General features: G+C 47.2%; 1 protein-coding gene across 1 annotated transcript; it reads right to left on the reverse strand.

Annotated features, from left to right (window-relative positions):
* Positions 1 to 5,601: 5,601 nt before the first annotated feature.
* Positions 5,602 to 19,013, reverse strand: LOC311368408 (ATP-sensitive inward rectifier potassium channel 10-like; the record flags this gene model as incomplete). Its single annotated transcript, XM_084487213.1, has 6 exons — positions 18,886 to 19,013; positions 12,685 to 13,072; positions 11,576 to 11,790; positions 10,898 to 11,029; positions 8,934 to 9,111; positions 5,602 to 6,023 (listed from the first exon to the last, which is right to left on the reverse strand). Exons 2-6 carry the CDS (start codon positions 13,061 to 13,063, stop codon positions 5,602 to 5,604), a joined length of 1,326 nt encoding a protein of 441 aa, XP_084343339.1. The 5' UTR covers positions 13,064 to 13,072; positions 18,886 to 19,013.
* Positions 19,014 to 19,957: the final 944 nt, after the last annotated feature.

The following is a 19,957-nucleotide window of genomic DNA, read 5'->3' on the forward strand; positions in this document are numbered from 1 at the left end:
GTGTCTGCTAAATGCCCTAAATGTAATTGGAATGGTGTCCGTCAAATCTACTCCCCCCTCCATTTGACCTTTGATTTGATTTATTAGGATCTCCATTAGCAACACACCGGAGTGAGAGCTAGTCTCCCTGGGGTCCGAAACATAAAATATAGACAACAGACAATCACTTTGACATTATGTCAAACAAAAATAAAAATAGACAAATAATAAACAGTAATAAACAAACAGTATGATTAAAAAACATCAGAATTACAAATATAACAAAAGTAAAAAAGATATGAAGGCTACAAAAGAAATGAAAACATATATACGTATATATATATATATATATATATATATATATATAAAGTATATACATTACATATGGACCAGTTTTTTTTAAAGACTTTTTAAAGTTGTATTTGCTATTTATGCTAGAATGTATGTTTTTTGGTAGCTCATTCCATAATGAAATTGCTCTGTAAATGATGGTATTTTTAAGTAGATTGGACCTCGGTCTGGGTAAAGCTAGATGTCCGTTACTTGCTCCTCTAGTGCTATGACCGTGTCTGTCAGACACACTGACTAAACCTTCAGCAAAGAAAGCGGGTCTTTTGCACTTTATGACTGACCTTAGGAACAACAAGAGATTAAGACAGATCTTTTGTTTTACAGTGAGCCATGAAAGGCTAGTATGCATTACTTCAGTGTTAGTGTGAATGGAGCAGCTCAGTGCCAAACTTTGCTTTGTTCTGAGCTGCCTGAAGTTTATGCAAGTCTTTTTTGGTTGCTGACCAGATAATTGTACAATACTCAAGGTTTGACAAGACCAGAGCATGTACCACTTGTTTGATTATCGAAGGTGTAAGATACGATGAACATTTTCTCGTCATGCCAATCATTCGACCCATTTTTGAGACAATGGTGTCAATGTGAACTGACCAGGACAGTGAATCAACAATGGTAAGACCTAAGAGTTTTATTGTGTTAACTTGTTGAATTGGTGTACTACCTACAACTAAATTTAACTGAGTTTTTTTTGCCAGCATATATCTTGAGCCAAACACAATAGATTTTGTCTTTTCAGTGTTGAGAGCCAGTTTGTTCTCATTGACCCAGTTAAATACATCATTTAATGAATCATTTAAGTTAACTGTGAGCTCATTACACAGAATATCAGCACAGTAAACAGTGGTGTCATCAGCATACATTCCAATATTCACATTCTTTGTACATAGAGGCAAATCATTAGTAAATATGGAGAACAGTAATGGACCAAGGCAACTACTGTACTACTACTGTAAGATAATCCTCCACCCAGGCTATTGCTGTAGATGTGAAGCCATAGCTCGTAACCTTTCCAATTAGCAACTCATGGTAAATTAAATCGAATGCTGCACTAAAATCAAGCATAACTGCCCCCACTATTTTCCGACTGTCAATGTTAGTCATCCAGTCATCAGTCATTTCTGCAAGTGCAGTGCAAATGGAATATCCTTCTCTATATGCATGCGGTGAGTTAGAAGTTCATTTGTTACTGGTGAACCGTGGTACTTTTTCTCACCTCTTCTCAGCTCGTGCCTGATTCTGCTGAGTCTGGAACACTGCCACTCGCCCCATTGTTCATCATGTACACAAAACCCCTTTTTGACTCATAACAAATGAATGAAAATAAGGCAAATCTATGTGGCAACACACCCACTCCCAGGCCTCGTCATCAGCCCTTCCACTGATCTTCTTGTGGCCACGAAGTCACATCCTACCAGACGACAACTGAGACACACAGGGGTTAACGTGTCTTCTTAGAAGTAGAATGCAACATCACATCACAACCACACCAGTGTGCAGTTCCTTATAGAAGAAGCACTTTAAATTATTTTGGTAGTGGTGACAGCCATGCAGACAGTGACCTTTTATTTAAAAAAATAAAATAAAATAAAAAGCACCCCCACGTGTTGCTTTTACTGTGGTCCGCCCGGCAGTACAGAGGCTGATGATGTTTGAACCCGTTATACGCGCTTACGTGTTCTAGGCCTTCTGTAAAACTGTCGGACATGTTCATTGTTCAAGTTTTCAACGGGGACGCCCTACAAATCAGACACTTTTTGATTCAACTTATTTTGTTTTTTTTGGGCTGATTAGGAAGGGCTAACTGACAAATAATGACTCGTATTTCTGGCGAGAGAATTCACCGGTCGGCTGAGGTCGGTAAGCACATGTCCGTAGCGGCCCTACTAAAAACCACGCCCCTTGCCTGTCAGTCAAGCTCCTTGAGCTGCTACCTGACCTGACCAGCAAAGATATTAGTGATCTGATCTGACAACAACCCCTCGTCAATTACAATTCATTTGTAAGTCAGGTCAATGACTGCAATGTTATTTGCTAAAGGGTGTCAACTATGCCTGTGGTGGTGCACTATACTCTATTATAACCTGCAAAAATGAAAAAAAAAATGATGACCCTAGTTCCAAAAAGCACTAGCCAAAGCACCAATGATGTTGAATGGTACTCAACTTGACCCCTTCAGTAGAACAGCTGACCCCAGCCTGCCCCCTAGATGAACTGCTCTAGAACTGCCAACGGTTGGGAATCGTTTGAGACTTGAGATGACTTGAGTCACATGTCTGTCTGGCACTGAGGTCGACGTTTCAACGGAAGAAAATCGTTGCAAAAGAAATGCTGGTTGTGGGCTATGTTTAACTTATCTTTTGTCGTCTTTCTTGTAACAGAACAGGAACAGAAAAGGAGTCCTTGTTGCTTTTGAAAGTGTCAAAGTTCTTTGATCACTTCTCTCTGTTCTCTGAGACGTAGCTGAGGATGCCGAGAAGTCGTTTTGTGACCTTCGACGTGATAGTTTAATCTTCATAACTGGTGAATATGTACCCTATTGTGGCTCTTTGATGGTTGCTAATGAGTTCCCCAGTCTCAAAAATATGGCTGCATTTTGTCTTGTAACAGAGGTTATGATTGTAATCATAACGCATTATGCTTATGACAATTTTCACCATATTATCTTCTTGACACAAGATAGTTTCATATCAGTTTTATTAGAGTTCTGGGTGGGAAATATTGTAAGGGACAGTATGATCGAATGAAGGTTTAAATATATTGTATTCTGTATTGTTTATTTATAGAATTAGTTTGTAATTTATGGTTATGTAATTATCGGTCTAACTATCTGTCTAATTATGTGAAAGTCGTTTGTTGAGTTGATTTAAGACCTAACCATTAGACAGGTGTCCAGGTAACTTCCAGTGTGCGCCCACATGAGGCTGGTTCATCTACCGTTTGGGGTAGCAGGTTGATAGCCGGCTCGAGGCTAACATGCTGCTGGCTTGCTTTGATTGAGTGGCGGAGATGCATGTCGGAATACATTTGCTGGATTCTCTTCTACCCACACTCCTCAGTGAACCCTCCGACCACATTTTTTCGGCCTACTAACATGCGCATGTGACGGAGTCTCAACGCACAGGCCGCTGAGCTTGGGTGCAGCCAACGCTCAGCCAGCATCCTTTCATGGATGTTGACTGGCGTTGACTGGCGTTTCCATAGCAACATCCTAGTCACGTCAGCTCACGTCAGTTCCAATTAAATTTAGGTTCAATTAGCGGAAGTAAAATGTTTTATCCCTATTCTATTTGAAAAGATAGCTTTCCATCTATTTTAATTTTCTTTACTTTTATTAATTTGATCCAAGGCAAATAACAATGGAGGCTGTGAGAACCGTTACAATCTGCTACAATCAAGGTAGGACCAGCTACAAAACAAGTGTTGTGTGATCTAGTTTGGAAACAACCGCTGGAGAGAGTAGCCATAGCAACCAGCTAAAGGAATAACACAGGACGTCGTTACAACCGTCTATTGGTCAATTATGGATGTTTATTAAAAGGCACTTGGCAATTAGAAAAGTGGACTTCTGCAATTAATGACAAGTCATATGTAACTTCTAACAACATGTCTCCAGTCACGCATCAGACAGAGACTCAGCTCCGTCGGGAATATCAAAACTGAAAGTGGAGCTCACTTAAAAATTCAAACCTTAAAAATAGATTTACACATGTTGTGATTCCATATTGTGTGTGACGTCACTCATAAATGCAGCAGTTTGTTCCCCACGTGTTCAACAGTCTGTGAGTATCTCTGACTGACGGTAGTAAAAAGAAAACGCGACAATTCATAGTAAAGGAAACAGCTGCCTTTTGTGCTTGAACAACTGTTAATGTTGCCCTCTGGAAAAGGACAACGTTGTTTCCAAGCACATGAGCAAACAACAATATGTTTATACATGATATACACAGGACATGCATATGTTAAAACACACACACATGAAGGCTGAAGGAGAACACTTCACAGAATGTTCATATGGACAGTGTGAAACCACATACACACACACACTCAGACAGACACACACTCACAGACACACACTCAGACAGACACACTCAAGGCTCAGTTATGGTTCCACGTTGACGCAGTCGTGAACCTGTTTTGGTTCTGCGTCTGGTTTTAGCGAGCGGACCAATCACAGCCCTTTGCTGCTGCGTCGCCTCAACGCTGGTTTACAATTTTTCGGAGGCGCATGTCCGGCCCTCGCGGTGGACGCCAGGAGGGTCCGCAAGGACGTCACGGGTCCGTAAACCCCCTTGTGTTGCGTCGACGTGGAACCATAACTGAGCCTTTAGACAGACACAATCAGACACACTCTCACAGACTTACACCAACACACGCAGCTAGCATACACATACTCACACAATCTCTTACAATCTCTTACACACACACATCGACAAAAATCTGACACAGTGGAAAGAGGTATTAGTATTTAGTATCGTTACCGTCCTGGGGAGTAGTCACATTTCTCAAGTAGCGGTACTCTTAGTAGTATTATCGTGTTACTTCACGTTTAGTTTCAGTACATAAAAACGCGAGAGAGGCTTCATATATTTGGCCGTAGTTAGAAACAGACTATGAGCATGTCTGCTGTGCTACATTCATTGAAGATCTTTAGTTAACCGGCTAGAATCCTTAAAGTACCAAGAAATATCTCCAGTGTCTTGACCATCATTTACATGTTTGGTCCAATATATGACAATATATTCGCTAAACTAAAATATATATCTATTTATGTATATCTATTTATTTATATATCTATATATGTGTATATATATATATATATATATATATATATATAGACAGAACAGTGATGTGATCAGGTAATTTTATATCCAAGTAAAACCTGGATGCAGTGACTATAACCAAGCTCCTTACAATAAGACAGTTGTTAATTGTTACGTTAGGACAATGTAATGTACTGTAATGGGACTATGTGTGAAAGTCAGGTATAGCTTGTACCAAAGACTAAGTACATAGGTTTGTGTGTGTTTGTGTGTTCCCTTAGTAAAAGTATTTCTCCCTTTTAGTTTCAGTTCTAGCTCGCTCTCCCTCTCGCTTTCTCTCTCTCACTCTCTATCTCTCTCTCGCTCTTTTCATCTCTCACTCTCTCTCTCGCTCTCTCTCTCACTATCTCTCTCACTATCTCTCTCTCGCTATCTCTCTCGCTCTCTCTATCTCTCGCTATCTTTCGCTATCTCTCTCTCTCTCTCTCTCTCTCTCTCTCTCTCTCTCTCTCTACACGTTGCTGATGCGGACGCTGTGGGGGCTGCTGTTCCTCCCCCCCACCCGCCCCCTCTCCCCCCCCTTGTCCTTCCCCCTCCCCTTCTCCTCCCCCTTGTAGTCCTCCTCCAGGCGCACCTTCTCGGGCCGGGGCTCCTCCTCCTCCCCTCCTCCCTTGTCGCCGGGGCGACCGCCGGCGTCCCGCCGGAAGAGGGGCGGCGACGAGGCCTTGGCCACCTTGTCGAAGATGGCGAAGTCGGCCACGTACTTCCCCGAGGGCGACAGGGACACCACCGGCGGGAACTCGTAGCCCCACATGATCTCCTCGGGCAGGTAGGAGGTGCGCACCTGGCAGGTGGCGGAGGTGGGCTCCACCGTGGCGCTCAGGATCACCAGCAGCTCAAAGTCGGCCAGCTCGGGCCCCGACCAGCTCACCCCTGTGTGGGCGGAGAGAGACGAAAAACTGGAAAACCGTAGAGGGTTTGCTGTTTTGCTGTGGAAACGCTTGCGCGCCGCTCTTTTTTTGTAAAGGCAAAGATGTGGCGCATGTTGTTTGTGGGGGGCTGGGGGGTGGGGGGTGGGGGGAAGGGGATACAGCGCCATCTGGTGTACGTTTGGTGTAATGACACCCGCTGGGTGTAGGATGCGCAGGATTGTACAATGATGACGGGTGAGCATCACAGGGATGCGGGGTTGGGTGTTGCGATAGGGAAGTGGCGAATGGGATGGGCAGCAAATGGGGAAGGCAGTCGCTGAACCGTAACAGGTGTGGTGTTGTTGTGTGTGAAACCGGCCTTACCAGCTGAGAACAATTGTGGCTGAGAACAACCTCTCCCTGTTTCAGTTCACTTCTGGACCAACCGTGACCTTCCCCCCCGTAGAAACGCATCACATCACCCTTTCCTCGCGCAACACAATGACGTGCAACACAGGAACACACACACACACACACACACACAGGCATGGGCTGAGACCAGTTGACCTGTTGGAGGGGAGCGTTTTGCCCACGTCAGAGACCACTGGTTCAGCCCCGCCGCAGGCCGCCGGCGCCCTCCCCGGTCCGACCCTGGAGTGGTTGCGTTGTGTCTAACACATGCTGCTTGTTTTTCACCGCACTCTGGGGCCCAGTGCAGCGCAACAGGTCGAGCAAAGCCTTAACTCTGCCACTGCCGCCGCCGCCGCCATGGGTTCGAGTCCCCACTGGGGATCTCCCGTTGGGCTGAGAATGTATGTTTTCATTTAGCATTGTGCCAGATTTACGAGACACTCTAGGAGGCGAGTGAGGGTCCCAGCAAAGAATGTTCTTGTTCCACATGAATAACTACTTTATCTGCAAATTGAACACTAAGGGTAAACAACTGAGTGACTTCTTGTACTCGTAGCTGTGAGAGGCGAAAGTTGGACCCATTTGAAGCACACCAAACAAATTGACATGAGCTATGAGTTCTTTATGCGTCTCTTACTGCGATCCAAAATGTATGAGTGGAATATTCGCTTCTCTTTTGGTGTGAACGCACCTTTATGTTTACTTTGCGTTCACACCAGAAGAGAAGAGAATATTCTACCCGTGTGTTCGAACGAGTACACAACACCAACCTTTCTTTCCGACAGAGACAGGTACAGTCTAGAGAGTCCAAAAGAGCTTAGAACGCATTTTTGCATTGGCCTAGATGGCTGCGAACCCGATCGTCATGGTCCTAAAGTTCTTAGATTGTACTTCACCTCCCCATGTACAAATGTAGCAGAAACCCTGTGTTTATGTGGGTCCTGGTGCCAGGGACCTTTTAAGTGTTGGATTCCAAGGCATGATTTAGAGATTTCCTTACAGCAACCGAAAGCCCCAAATTGAAGCCAATTTGAGGACCAGGCGGGCCTGGTTGCATTGGGCACAGGTTATCGGATGTAGCAATGTGATCTCTGGTAGCTTAACTTCAGCTGGGAGATCTGTGTTGGCTAAAGAAGGGCTTTGTGTGCAGCATGCCGTGGATGAGCTGCAGCGATGTCAGCGCTACAGTAGTAGGAAGAAAAGTAAAAGACAGACAAAATAGCAGACCAAAGCAAAAACGTTTGAAAGGGATTTTTTTTGAAAGGGGTTTTGATCCAATCACGGGATCTAGGGAAAAGAGTTGAAAGTAATATGACGCAAAGATGAGGAAGAAAAAAAACAAGCCAGTTGAGTTAGATACTAAACCGGGCATAGATAGCCTCCATAGATACCCATTGTTCCCTGCTGGAACTCTGCTGCCCACGGACCTACACTAGCTTCCAGTGTACCTTGTGGTCGCTGCCCTTAGACAGAGTTGGCAGCATCCACAGCCCACGCGACCTGTGGATTCCTAGAGCCTTACTGACCTCCGCTTGCTTTGCATAGTGGCATTTCCCTTGGCTCTGCGCTGATGAATCAGAACCCAACACTCATGTAATTCATTATGCATCTGGCATTGGGGCTCATGCGTTTTCTTTGCGTTTGTTTTGACTATTTCTGTTATTCGTCGTCGTTTTTCGTTTTGACTACATTTGTTATTTGTCGACATTCCCAACCGTGATCCCATGACATTAGACATCACTAGACGATCCCTTATCAAGGTATTCCTTTCTCATGAACCCACATGAGAGCACTACACTAGAAACTGTTTGGATACCCTTATGGCCCATTGCCCCGCTCAGCGTCCCTGAAAGGACGGAGCCTCCACTCCAGCCTTCCTTCCAGAGGGTTCTCCCTGGATAGTAAAGGGTGCCTGTCCTCGCTCTTTGCAGGGTTTAGGGGCGGTTTCCGTACAATGACGTCCTGTGAATCCCTTTGTGACTGTAGCTGTGATTAAGGGGCTACACCAAAAAAACCAAAATCGACTCAACTCGAACTGCGGATACGGTCGCAAAGTGGCGGGGAGGAAATATCAGTTAGCGAGTCGAGGCGATAAGCAGTGGCGGTGGCGGTGGCGGCGGCGGCGATGTGTGTCCGTCAGTGGTGGCTGATGCCCTCCCGGCCGGTGGCCGACCAGAGCTCCTCACGGCTGTAACGGGATCCACGCTGAATGTCTGTCTGCCCCGAGCGAGGAGACTGAGTGCCATTGTGCTCCGATGATGTGTCTCTGGCAAGCTCCACCACGCACAATCTCCACACACACACGCACACACACACACACACACACACACACACACACACTACGGTGTACACACACCGAGACACGCAGGAGATACATCTCGGTCGTGCACGCATACTGTACATATACATACGTAGGTACGTGCATGCAATACACGCGTACATGCATTATGAGCATGCGTGTTTAAGGGGGGGGGATACATGAATCATACATCCAGATTCGGTGTAAGGAAGGGGTCGTAACCTTTGCTGGCCCAGGGCCGCAGGGGGCTGGTGTGGTCGATGACGTGGTAGAAGGTGAGGGGGATGATGAGGAAGGGGCTGTCGCTGGACGTGTCCACCTGGAAGGGGACGTTCTGCTGGTCCAGGCGCACCGTCTCGCCCTCCTTGGTCAGGGACGTCTGGAGCAGCTTCCCGGTCACCTGGGGGGAGAGGGGGGGTTGTATAAGGGTGTTGAGCCCGGTACTGGAAGCACCAGCGCTAGAGTCCAACCACGGGGGGGGGGGGGAGAGCGTGGAATGCAGGGTTTGCACGGTTATGGTTGTGATTGGTTCTTGATCTTGATCAGGTGGCACCGGTGGGTTCCGAGCAGAAACTGTGTCTGCGGTGAGCCGTGTGGACGGCTGAGCAGAGCTGGTGCCATACAGTCGATACATGGAAGGTGCATGCTTAGTCTCACACACCTTCCACCCCCACTACGCACACATGTGGAAACATACCTGTATGTGTACACACACACATATACTGTACATACACCTGCAGGCACAGTCACATACTCACATAAATAAAGTTTTTACTCATATAAAAACACGTGCATACACTCACACTTGTATGCAAACACATACATATTTCTTATGGTAGGAGCGAAAGCTTGACAGTAGGGCTGGGCGATATGGGCCAAAAGTCATATCTCGTATTTTCAAGCAGAATGTCGATATAAGATGTATATCAATATTTGTTCATGCAATAAAACAGGCGCCGTCGCCGTGCTCCAACTCGTCATTCTATATCGGGGGCGCCGCATCGCTGTGCTCTTTAACCTGCCTTGCCGATTGCAACTCAATCCTAAATTTGGGTGTAGGCCAGGGTAGCTAAACATTCTAAAATGAGTCAGTCAAAAACAGTCGGAGCAAGATGTGGCAAATACATGTTTTGCGCTGAAGGGGATTTTAAAAAGTGACGCGAGTGGAAGAGCGGGGCCGGGGCAGAGTGTGTGTGAGCCAGAGGCAGAGCAGGATGGTGAGAGATAAGCAGAGCGACAGAGTCCTGCACGGCTCTTATTTTGCAAACCCGCACCCGTCCTTACCTGCAAAACTTAAAACCACATCCGACGCGTGTTCCGACTGTAGCGCAAATTACATTCCGCACCCGACCACACCCGCTATAAATTGATACCGACGCCCGACCCACACCCGAAGGAAAATTAGACACATAATGGAACGCCGGGGAATTACACTAGTGGTGTTTGGCGTGGTGCTTTAGATTACACTAGTGGTGTTTGGCGTGGTGCTTTAGATTACACTAGTGGTGTTTGGCGTGGTGCTTTAGATTGCCGTGCAAAAAAGCACATCATCCACTGTGGATGCACACACATCACTCCTCCGCTCCTGAATAGGCTGTCAGATCCAGCACCGGAGAAGTCTCGCTCTTTTTTCTTTCAGCTGCACTTTTATTTTCTCTATTTTTGAACTTGATGCAAGTTATGACACAGCTGCAATTTTATTTTCTCTATTGTTGAACTTGCTGTTATTTGATGTTATTTAGTTAGAATTTAGATACAACATGATGTAACTTGATGTTACTTCAATATATTTTGAAATGTTAAGCTTGGCGTATTTCATTAGCATTGTGTTGGGGCGATGGGGGCAGGTGGGGCTTGAAAATTCCCCCTTGTCCAAAGTGGGGGATGACCGAAAAAGGTTTGTGAACCACTGTGTTAAACTAAATGCAGCGGTGGTTGGTTGGACAGACGTCTGGGGGCGAAAAGAGGAAGGAGGCAGGGGGTGAGATTGAGAATATCAACAACAAATATCAACAAAAAATTTGGCTAGTGGAAATTCTGATTGGCTGGTAATTTTAGAAAGTTACCAGCCAAATTGGCTGGTAATCAAAAAAGTTAATTTAGAACCCTGCGTGCAAGATAAGCGCAAACATGCAAGAAAAGTGCACACACAAACACACACACAGACCATCGGAGAGGCGTCCTACCTGGCAGCCCAGCAGCAGGCTCTTGCGCATGTTGGCCACTCTGATCATGAGGCAGGGCCGGCCCTGGTAGTTGGACACCAGCGCGTACTGGCTGAACTTCACCGTCTCGCCCCTCTTCTTCGGCCTGGCCACCTACAGGCGGAGCAGGGAAGTGCAGGGATCGATTCAGATACAAGACAAAACAACAAAGTGCATTGTCCGACTATGTTCAGTGTCACCGATAGTGAGAGGGTTTGGGTTGCTTTGAGCTCCCATGATTTTCCTCCTGGATAATTTATAGCTTATGATTTTAATGCATTTTGATATATACAAATATAAATGTATTTATCATTGATATAATTAAAGTGGAAGTGTGTAACCTTTCAACTAGCTTGAAGCTTTAAGTGAACTGGATACATCTGTCAATAGTGAATTCAGTAATGTTCATCTTATAACCGATATATTCTACCAATACAAAAATGCTGGCCAGCCCGTACCTCTCTCTTTATTTCCAAGAATCTGACTCGCAAAACGCCCAAAAGCCCCTCCTGCTCACGCCCCCCCCCAGCCCCGCCGTGCTACGCTAGCTCGCCCCACGCACGCAGACGGCGCAAGCTAGTCGATCCCACACCATCGCCACGTCAACGGACATCGTTTTCATTCGTGCATCGAAAAAAAACAAAACTGCCGGCGCCGGACCTTGGCGAGGAAGGTGCCGGTGATGAAGATCTCCATCACCATGGTGATGACCAGCTGGATGATGAGGAGGACGATGGCGTGCGGACACTCCTCGGTGATGCAGCGGAAGCCGTAGCCGATGGTGGTCTGGGACTCCAGCGAGAAGAGGAAGGCCCCCGTCAGCGTCCGCATCTCCATCACGCAGGGCGTGTGGTTGGACGGCAGGGGGTCGAACTCTGGAGCGCACACACACGGAATCAGCAGAACGTCAACGGAGTCGAAATTGATTATTATGATGGGGGGGGGGAAACCAAACAACCGAGGCGTCCCCGCTGAGTGAGAGAGCACGGTGCCAGGGTGGGGGGGGGGTGGGGGTGGAGGGGGGCGTGGGGGAGGAGGGGAGGGGGGACACGGGAGCCTTTGTCAGGGCCTGAACGGTTTGGAAGCGTTATGGACCATTTCTGAGACCCGAGGAGGATGTGAGGGGAGCGAAACAATGGCTGTCTGAGAACTGTCTGTTGACATGAGAATGAGACATGAGAGGTCGGAACCGGGCCGCACGCTCCGTTCCCCGTTCCGTGTAGAACGGCCCCCCCGTTCGTGTTCCAACGCGACGGGGACATGGTGGTGTCGTGGGGGTTTTCGTGAGACACGAGGGGTGGGGGTATTAAGAGTTTAAGGGTGAGGAGAGTTAAAGGTTGGTAGCGGGGGGGTAATTGAATTACTGTGGGATAGGGTTTTGCCGTGAAGCGGCCGGACTCTATTCTCTTGTCACATTTTGTACTACAGTGCATCGTTATGATATTGCGTGAATGTCTCTTGTCGGCCTCTCTTGAGGTTGATCATAACACGTTTTGGTTTTGGTCATTTGTCCCTTGTGTGTGGACTCTGTGCAGCACTTGATTGGTCTTCCATGTGTCTGTCTCTGTCTGTTTCTCTCTCTGTCTCTCTCCATCTCTCTCTGTCTCTGTGTCTCTCTCTGTCTCTGTGTCTCTCTCTCTCTCTGTGTCTCTCTCTGTCTCTGTCTCTCTCTGGGTCTCTGTCTCTCAGTCTCACTCTCTGTCTCCCCCTCTCTCTCTCTCTCTCTCTCTCTCTCTCTCTCTCTCTGTGTGTCTGTGTGTGTCTCTCACCCAGCAGGTCGCCGTGCACCAGGGCCACCAGGTACCAGAGCAGGCCGAACAGGAACCAGGTGCCGGCGAAGGTGGCGGAGAACAGGAAGAGCTTGTAGCGCCACTGCATGTCCAGGAAGGTGGTCCAGAGGTCGCGCAGGTACAGGGCGCCGCGGCCGCTCACGTGCTCGATCAGGACGTTGCTGCGGCCGTCCTTGGAGAGCACGCGCCGCCGCCGCCGCAGGGCCCCCGCGCTGTTGGGCCCCGTGCCGTTGGTCTCGGCCCCGCCGGGCCCCGGGGGGCCCAGCAGGGGCTTGGTCACGTCGGTCTGCGTGGTGGAATGGCAGAGCTTCATCGGGGAGGAGTCCTCCGAGGAGGAGGGGGGCGTGACCGAGGTCATGGCCGGTACCTGGGATGGGGATGGGGAGGAGGGGAGGGAGGGAGGAGGAGGAGGAGGAGGGGGGGAGGGAAGGAGGAGGAGAGAGGAATTTATGGAGGGAGTTGAGAAGGAAGCAAATGACAGGTGAGGGAGGGGGGGGGGGGGGCAGTGTGATGGGAAGATGGACGGATTAAAGTGAGGGATGGTTCATGCAAGAGGGGGTCGTAATGGGGCCCAGTGGGAGGAGCGCCAAAAGGAAGACGCATTGAATCAAATAAAAGCAGGAAAATGACAGCGGGGAACATTCGGGAGCACAGGGAGAAGGAGAAAAGGTAAGCAGGGATTATAAACGTGACCAACCAAAGCACATTTTCTCAGCCGGTACCGAGGCAGTGCTGTGACTGCCCAAGGTTGTCCCATTGAAGCCCTCACCATTGAAGCCCTCACCACGAACAGCGGGCCCTTTTCAAAGTAAAAGCCCTCTTTCAGTTCCTTTTCAAAGTAAATGCCCCCTTTCTGCTTGGATCTGCAGCTGCCCTTGCACATTCCCGACAGCACATCACAAGTCCGATGCACATGACAGCTGCTGAATTGCGATGAAGACGCACTACATTTCACACCACACCAAAAAGAGTCTTTCATTAGGATGAATCTCAATGGGGGATATTCCTATTGGCAAACATCTAACCGTTTCATAATCCTCCATCCAAAATATTTCCATGTACAACATTGCAGATAAGGAATAATATAAGGAAAAATACCTGATAATAAATCGTAATTATCAGGTCACTTTAAATTCAAATGACCATTTAAGAGAACAGCCACACTAAATTCACGGACCCCGATTGTAAATGAACTAGAATATCGTCAATTGAGCTGAAACCCCTCATCCACAGCAGAAGACCTATAGAAACGCCCCTAGTAAACATCTATTACGCAACCTTTAATCGCCTAATATAATGTCACAGTAGCAGGGGGTGGCTGTGGGCCCTTATGTGTACCTGCTCCTCAGTGACCTGTAGCTGTATTCGGGGGGGGGGGGGGGGGGGGGGTGGATGAAAGCGTCTGCTGGAATGACTGAATGGTGGCGGTGCTGTAATGGGGTTGAGCCAAGAGGGGTGGATGTTGTTTGATCAAGCGCTGCGCCCCCCCCCCCCCCCCCCCATCGCCATGGATACCATTTGTCATCGTGGGGCAGTTGCGAGTTTTGTTTGTTTGTTTGTTTTGTGTTCTCGTTGGCCATAAAGCTCCGTAGAGTAAAAACAGAAGCCCCCAGCGAGCGGTTTGGAAGGCGATCTTATTTGCTTCAATGTGTCACTCTCTCTCTCTCGCTCTCTCCGTCGCTCTCGCTCTCTCCGTCGCTCTCACTCTCTCTCTCTCTCTCTCTCTCTCTCTCTGTCTCTCGCTTGTTCTCTCCCCAGTATCTGTGTGCTCACTTACTTACCCCCACCTCTCTCTCCCTCCCCCCCCCCCCCCACCTTCTTACTGGTTCCACTGGTGTATATGAATAGGGATCTGTGTTGATGTGCGTGCGCTCTGAATGCTGAAGATGTGGGCGGGGCCATGAGCGGGCACGCATGATTGGCCCGTTTACACATCCACTGTTGAACCCTGAACCCCCTCGCGGGAGCCTCCGCCTACACCTACAGTACTCACACACACACACACACACACACACACGTGCACACACACACACACACACACACACACACACACACACATACGTGCACGCAGACACACACACACACACACACACACTCACACACACACACACACCATAGGCCATACAGTATGGAACTTGTTGCTCATGTTAGAAACATGATTCACCAAACCCAAAGCATACAGCTTCATCGTGGCGTCCGGACAGCGAATGTGATTCGGGTTCATTGATGAACGACAATGTTTATGGAAGGGGGTGAGTGGGGGTGCCACCCACTCGCAAACCTTTTGAACTTGTGAACTTTTTTCAACTTTGGCGACTCGTGTGAGTCAAGGTTAGTGTCTTCCTTCTCCGCCACCGGCCATCTCTCCCTCTTGCTGTCTCTCTCTCTCTCTCGCTCTCTCTCTCGCTCTCGTGCTCGCTCTCTCTCTCTCTCCTTCCCTCTGTCCCGTGTGCACAAATATCCTTTGTTTCCAGGAGATGAAAGGGACAAAAGCCACCATTGAAAAAGACGACTGAGTGAGCGAGTGAGTGAGAGAGCAGGAGAGGGAGGCAGGAGGGTGGGCTGACAGTGTGGCGTTGACAGAGCCACAGAATGAGCCAGGGAGCGAGAGGAATTGAGAAAGAGGAGAATCTGGGCCCGAGTAGTCCAAAAAAGAAGTGTGTTGAGTGCACGCGTGTGTGCGCACACGTGGATTTGTGTGTGTGTGTGTGGGGGGGGGGGGGGGTTGCATGTGTGTGTGTGTGTGTGTGCAATGCTTGGCATTGCGATGCATTGGTGTGTGTGTGTGTGTGTGCAAGCAAGTGAAAAAAAAAACAAAGGGGCACGAAAAGAGAGAGAGAGGAAGGGAGGAAGGAACAGGGTGGGAGAAAGAGAGGGGGAGAAAAGAGAAAGGAGATCCAAGAATGTTGAAGGATTAGCGGAGGAGAAGGATGGAGGTGCCTGAAAAGGAAAGGAGGGTAAGGGGCAGGGGGGGGGGGGGGGGGGGGGGGGTGATGTTGGTGAAAGAGGGATGGGAGAGTGTGCAGGGTGGCTGGGTGGAAGTGGAAGAATCGGCAGTGGCGACAAAGGCTGGGTCATTGGTATTCCTGAGGAGGGTCCATCATCTATGCACCAGCAGTGCTGTGCAGCGGCAGCCAGCACCCCCCCCCCCCCCCCCCCCCTCTCTCTCTCTCTCTCTCTCTCTCTCTGCTCCACGGAGGCCTGGCAAACACATACCCGGACCACCCCGACTCCCAAAAAAGGGGGACCCCCCTAAGCCGGCCTCCACACTGTACCCCTCCCATCCAGGCTGTCTACGAAGTGCCATTCAACGCACATGATCTCCTTCACCTCTAAGAAAACAGTCCTAACCGCTGTCACCTGTTTCCATTCGGAAGGTGCAGGTGCTTTTATCTCTTCTCGTCGCCTTGGTTACAGCCGGTTGGAGGTTAAAGGGTGATCCTAAAACGATCGAGGGTTGAGCCGTGGTGACATGTTAGCCTCGAGGAGCTTGCTCTGGGTCACCTTAGGGTTTGTTCTGATGTGTTTGGAAGTATAGGTGGCAATGAAAACTGAGAAATACTGAGAAGAGAAGAGCAGGCAGACGCTGCTACTGAGAAGCTGTGGTTTGGTTTGCATTGGGTGTAAATTCGTGTAAATGCCAAAAAGGGAATCAAAACCTGTTTTACTGTACCATGGTTGGCAACAGTTGGAGGAGAAAGTGGAGAAAGTTTAGTGAAATCGTCCTGTGGTTCTCTCGGTTAGATGAGAGGGATGCTGTATAAGAGGAAATGTCATAGGTGATGTGATATGTGATACTTATAAAACAAGAGACTGCAAGAGAGCAGTAGAAGGCTGAGACTAAGAAATAGCCTTCAACTCTGTCTTTAGATATAGTTGCATAACCTCCACAACTTACACCATAGTCACCAGGGATCTATAGTAATAATAAATATAGATAATAGATCAAATAATACAAGCAGGATTTTGAAAGTATTGTTCCACACAAGAGTATATTGAGGATAGGAAGATATTTATATTGTGTATAGATAAAATATCTATGTAATATATGACTGCTTCTCTCTAGCCATCTATCCACAGAAGAGGATGGGATCTGTCCACACCACAGCTGAATCTGTATTCCACCAAAAAACACACACCATAACATTCATCCATCCACACAGGCTAGGACATCTGTCCCCCCCCCCCTCCCCCCTCTCAAACTCAAATCTGAGTCTAAACACATACTGGTCATACAAATGTGTTAGTGTTAGTGTCTGTGATAATGATGACTTTATTTTGAGTTGATGTAGACTCACACTTTCACAACAAAGAGATCCATTCATATAATATAGTTTCAGAAAGGTCATATAGCTAAAGAAATGTGATATAGCTTCAGATTTGTATTATAGTTTCAGGTTTATAAGATGTATTCCGATGTATTCAAATATGTACTGTAGATTCAGATGTGCAATATGGATTCAGCTATGTACCAACATGGAGTCATATATGCAATTTAGATTGATTAATGTGCTGTACTAGATATATGATATATAGATTCAGATATGCAATGGGATAGATTGATATGCAATATAGATGATTATGTGTACTAGAGTCAGGTACTGTCTGTAGAGGAGGAGTAGGCAAGCCACTTTTAGTGGTCAGTGATATAATATCTATGAAAGACACTTTATAGAGTAAACCAATCAACTATCCCTGACCTATGTACTTTGACCGTTCTGAAGCATTTAGGAACCTAATGGATAGGAAAAGTAAATAGGTCATTAATAGTTTATGTTCTCTTTGATAGTTCCCATCTTATCTTCAGCTTGTACCACACATTTGAATGATTTAACCTTTAACCTTTGTCTTGGTTACCTACTTGACTACAAATTGGACTCATTGTGCTGATTTGATTTACTCGTCTCATTTTATTCCTCACACACTCTTCTGCACTAGAGGACATCTTCCCTGCTGATTCCTTTCCCTGCTGATCTCCACGGCAACTGATGGAGACACGTCGGTCTCCATCAGTCTAGAGTACAGGATAGTCGTCCAGCCCTCCCCCCCGAAAAGGTGAGAGTCATTCTGGATCAAACTCTGTGCCCACCTCTACAGTTTCCACTTCCTCCCCCTGTGATTCATGGCAGTAGTCTGGTCCATGGAGACCAGCTGTGTGCCACTATGTGCTGATGTAATTGAATCTTTGTGGTCCAGAAGTCTGGACCACACTTTAGCGGAGGGCTAATGGTCAGCTATTCTCCTCCACTGTAAATCAGGTCTGACGTGTTAATGAGGGAGTTTGTCTAACGAGGTGGCGGACGAAGAGGGTTTCTTAATGAACAGGAAGAGCAGGGAGGATTCCATCGCCATGGAGATAACGAGGATGCTACACAACGACCTCCTGTCCCTCTTTTTACTACTGCTACTACTACTACTACTACTGCTACTTTTAGTGCTTCTACTACTACTACTACTTTTAGTGCTTCTACTACTACTACTGCTGCAAGGACTGTTACTATTACTACTTCTGATAGGCCTTCCACTAAACATTATAATGATAATTTTTATAATAAACACATGTGAAATATTTCAATATATATATGAATGTATTAATAATCTATTCACATATTATAATACATTTTCAATTAAAATACTTAACAGTTAACTTTTTTGTAACTGTTACCGAACACTGGCCTCTGGGATCAAATTAAATGTGTTTGCTTAGATACATTTTCTGCCATTGTACAAGTCATTCTACTTGGCATGAAGGGTCGTTACTTGGCCAGTGGGCTGGCTGAGCACATGGAAACATTTTATTCTTATCCAAAAACATGTGTTTTAGGACAATACCTGTCATAAAATTGCCTGGGAACCAGCAGGCAATTTAATTTGCATTTACAGGCTACTAGACCTAGGCTACTATGTGAATGGCCTGCTCATGTACTCTCTATTTTGCATGTATTTATTCAGCTTGAATTTGACTTTAAGCTTTTTGAATAATTAACTTGCTTCATTAAACTTGATTCACAATGATTAAGATGACATCACAGACATTAATAGTTCAACAGTTCTCTATAGCTATAAGGCAGCTGACGTTATCTATCAGGCCTGTACATGTGCACCTGCACCTCAGCCTGTTATTAACTGTCAACAAACGATGCAATGACAAGACCCAGAATGCATGCATGTGCAACTTACCGGAACAGGCTGCGTCGTGTCCGATGCGGTTTCCCAACCGTTGACACGTCTATCACCGTCCCGTGGACATGAATAACGACGTTCAAACGAATAATATGAAAATTTTTAAAAAAGTTTACCGAGTAAAAAAAAAAAGTTTGGATTATTTTTTTTCACTTTAGACCTATGCCCCCCCCCCCGCCCCAAGCTACTCTTGGCGTTTTGTTGACATCAGCCTCTCATCAGAATATGTATGCCACTAAAACCATAACAAATGTTGTTGTTTTTTTTCTTTTCCCTATTCTTCGGTGCCGCGTGGTGGCCTGTCGGTACCGGGTCCGCGGAGGAGATGTCACTCGACGTTAAGGCCTGCTCTTCATCATGTCATCGACCAATGTCACCGCTCGCATCTCGAGTTGTGAGAGTCGCTGGGGTTCCGAAGGGGGGGGGGGGGGGCGGGGGATTTAAGAAACGTCTTGCCCCGTGTCCAGTCTCTCTCTCTCTCTCTCTCTCTCTCTCTCTCTCTCTCTCTCTCTCTCTCTCTCTCTCTCTCTCTCTCTCTCTCCCCGTCTTTCCATTAAAAAAAACTAAAAAGCATTCACTCTGTCTGTTGAACGACATTTTTAATTCATTAATTCAGCTCTCCTCCCAACAGCTCCCCTCCCACCCTCGTGCAGTGCATCTCTCTCAAACACACACACACACACACACACACACACACACACACAACCTCTCTCTCTCTCTCTCGCGCACACAGACACACACACACACACACACACACACACACACACACACACACACACACACACACACACACACACACACACACACACACACACACAACCTCTCTCTCTCTCCCCCCCACTCCCTCGACTGTACACGTCCATAAATGGACGCCTTGTTGTGAAGACTTCTCCACTGTGTTATCCCTTTGTCAACTTTCTCATGTAAATTCGGCGATGGTTAAGATACAAGCCTGGAAGTTATTTCACTGCAACAGAGGTATTTACAAACCGGCCAACAGTCGCAGCTATTGTGCACTTGCCCCCTCCTTACAATTCTGCGTCGGCCGAGAGTTGGCCGCGGGTCTCCG

Source organism: Micromesistius poutassou (genome assembly GCF_964030765.1).
Source record: "Micromesistius poutassou genome assembly, chromosome: 23".
Classification (NCBI taxonomy): domain Eukaryota; kingdom Metazoa; phylum Chordata; class Actinopteri; order Gadiformes; family Gadidae; genus Micromesistius; species Micromesistius poutassou.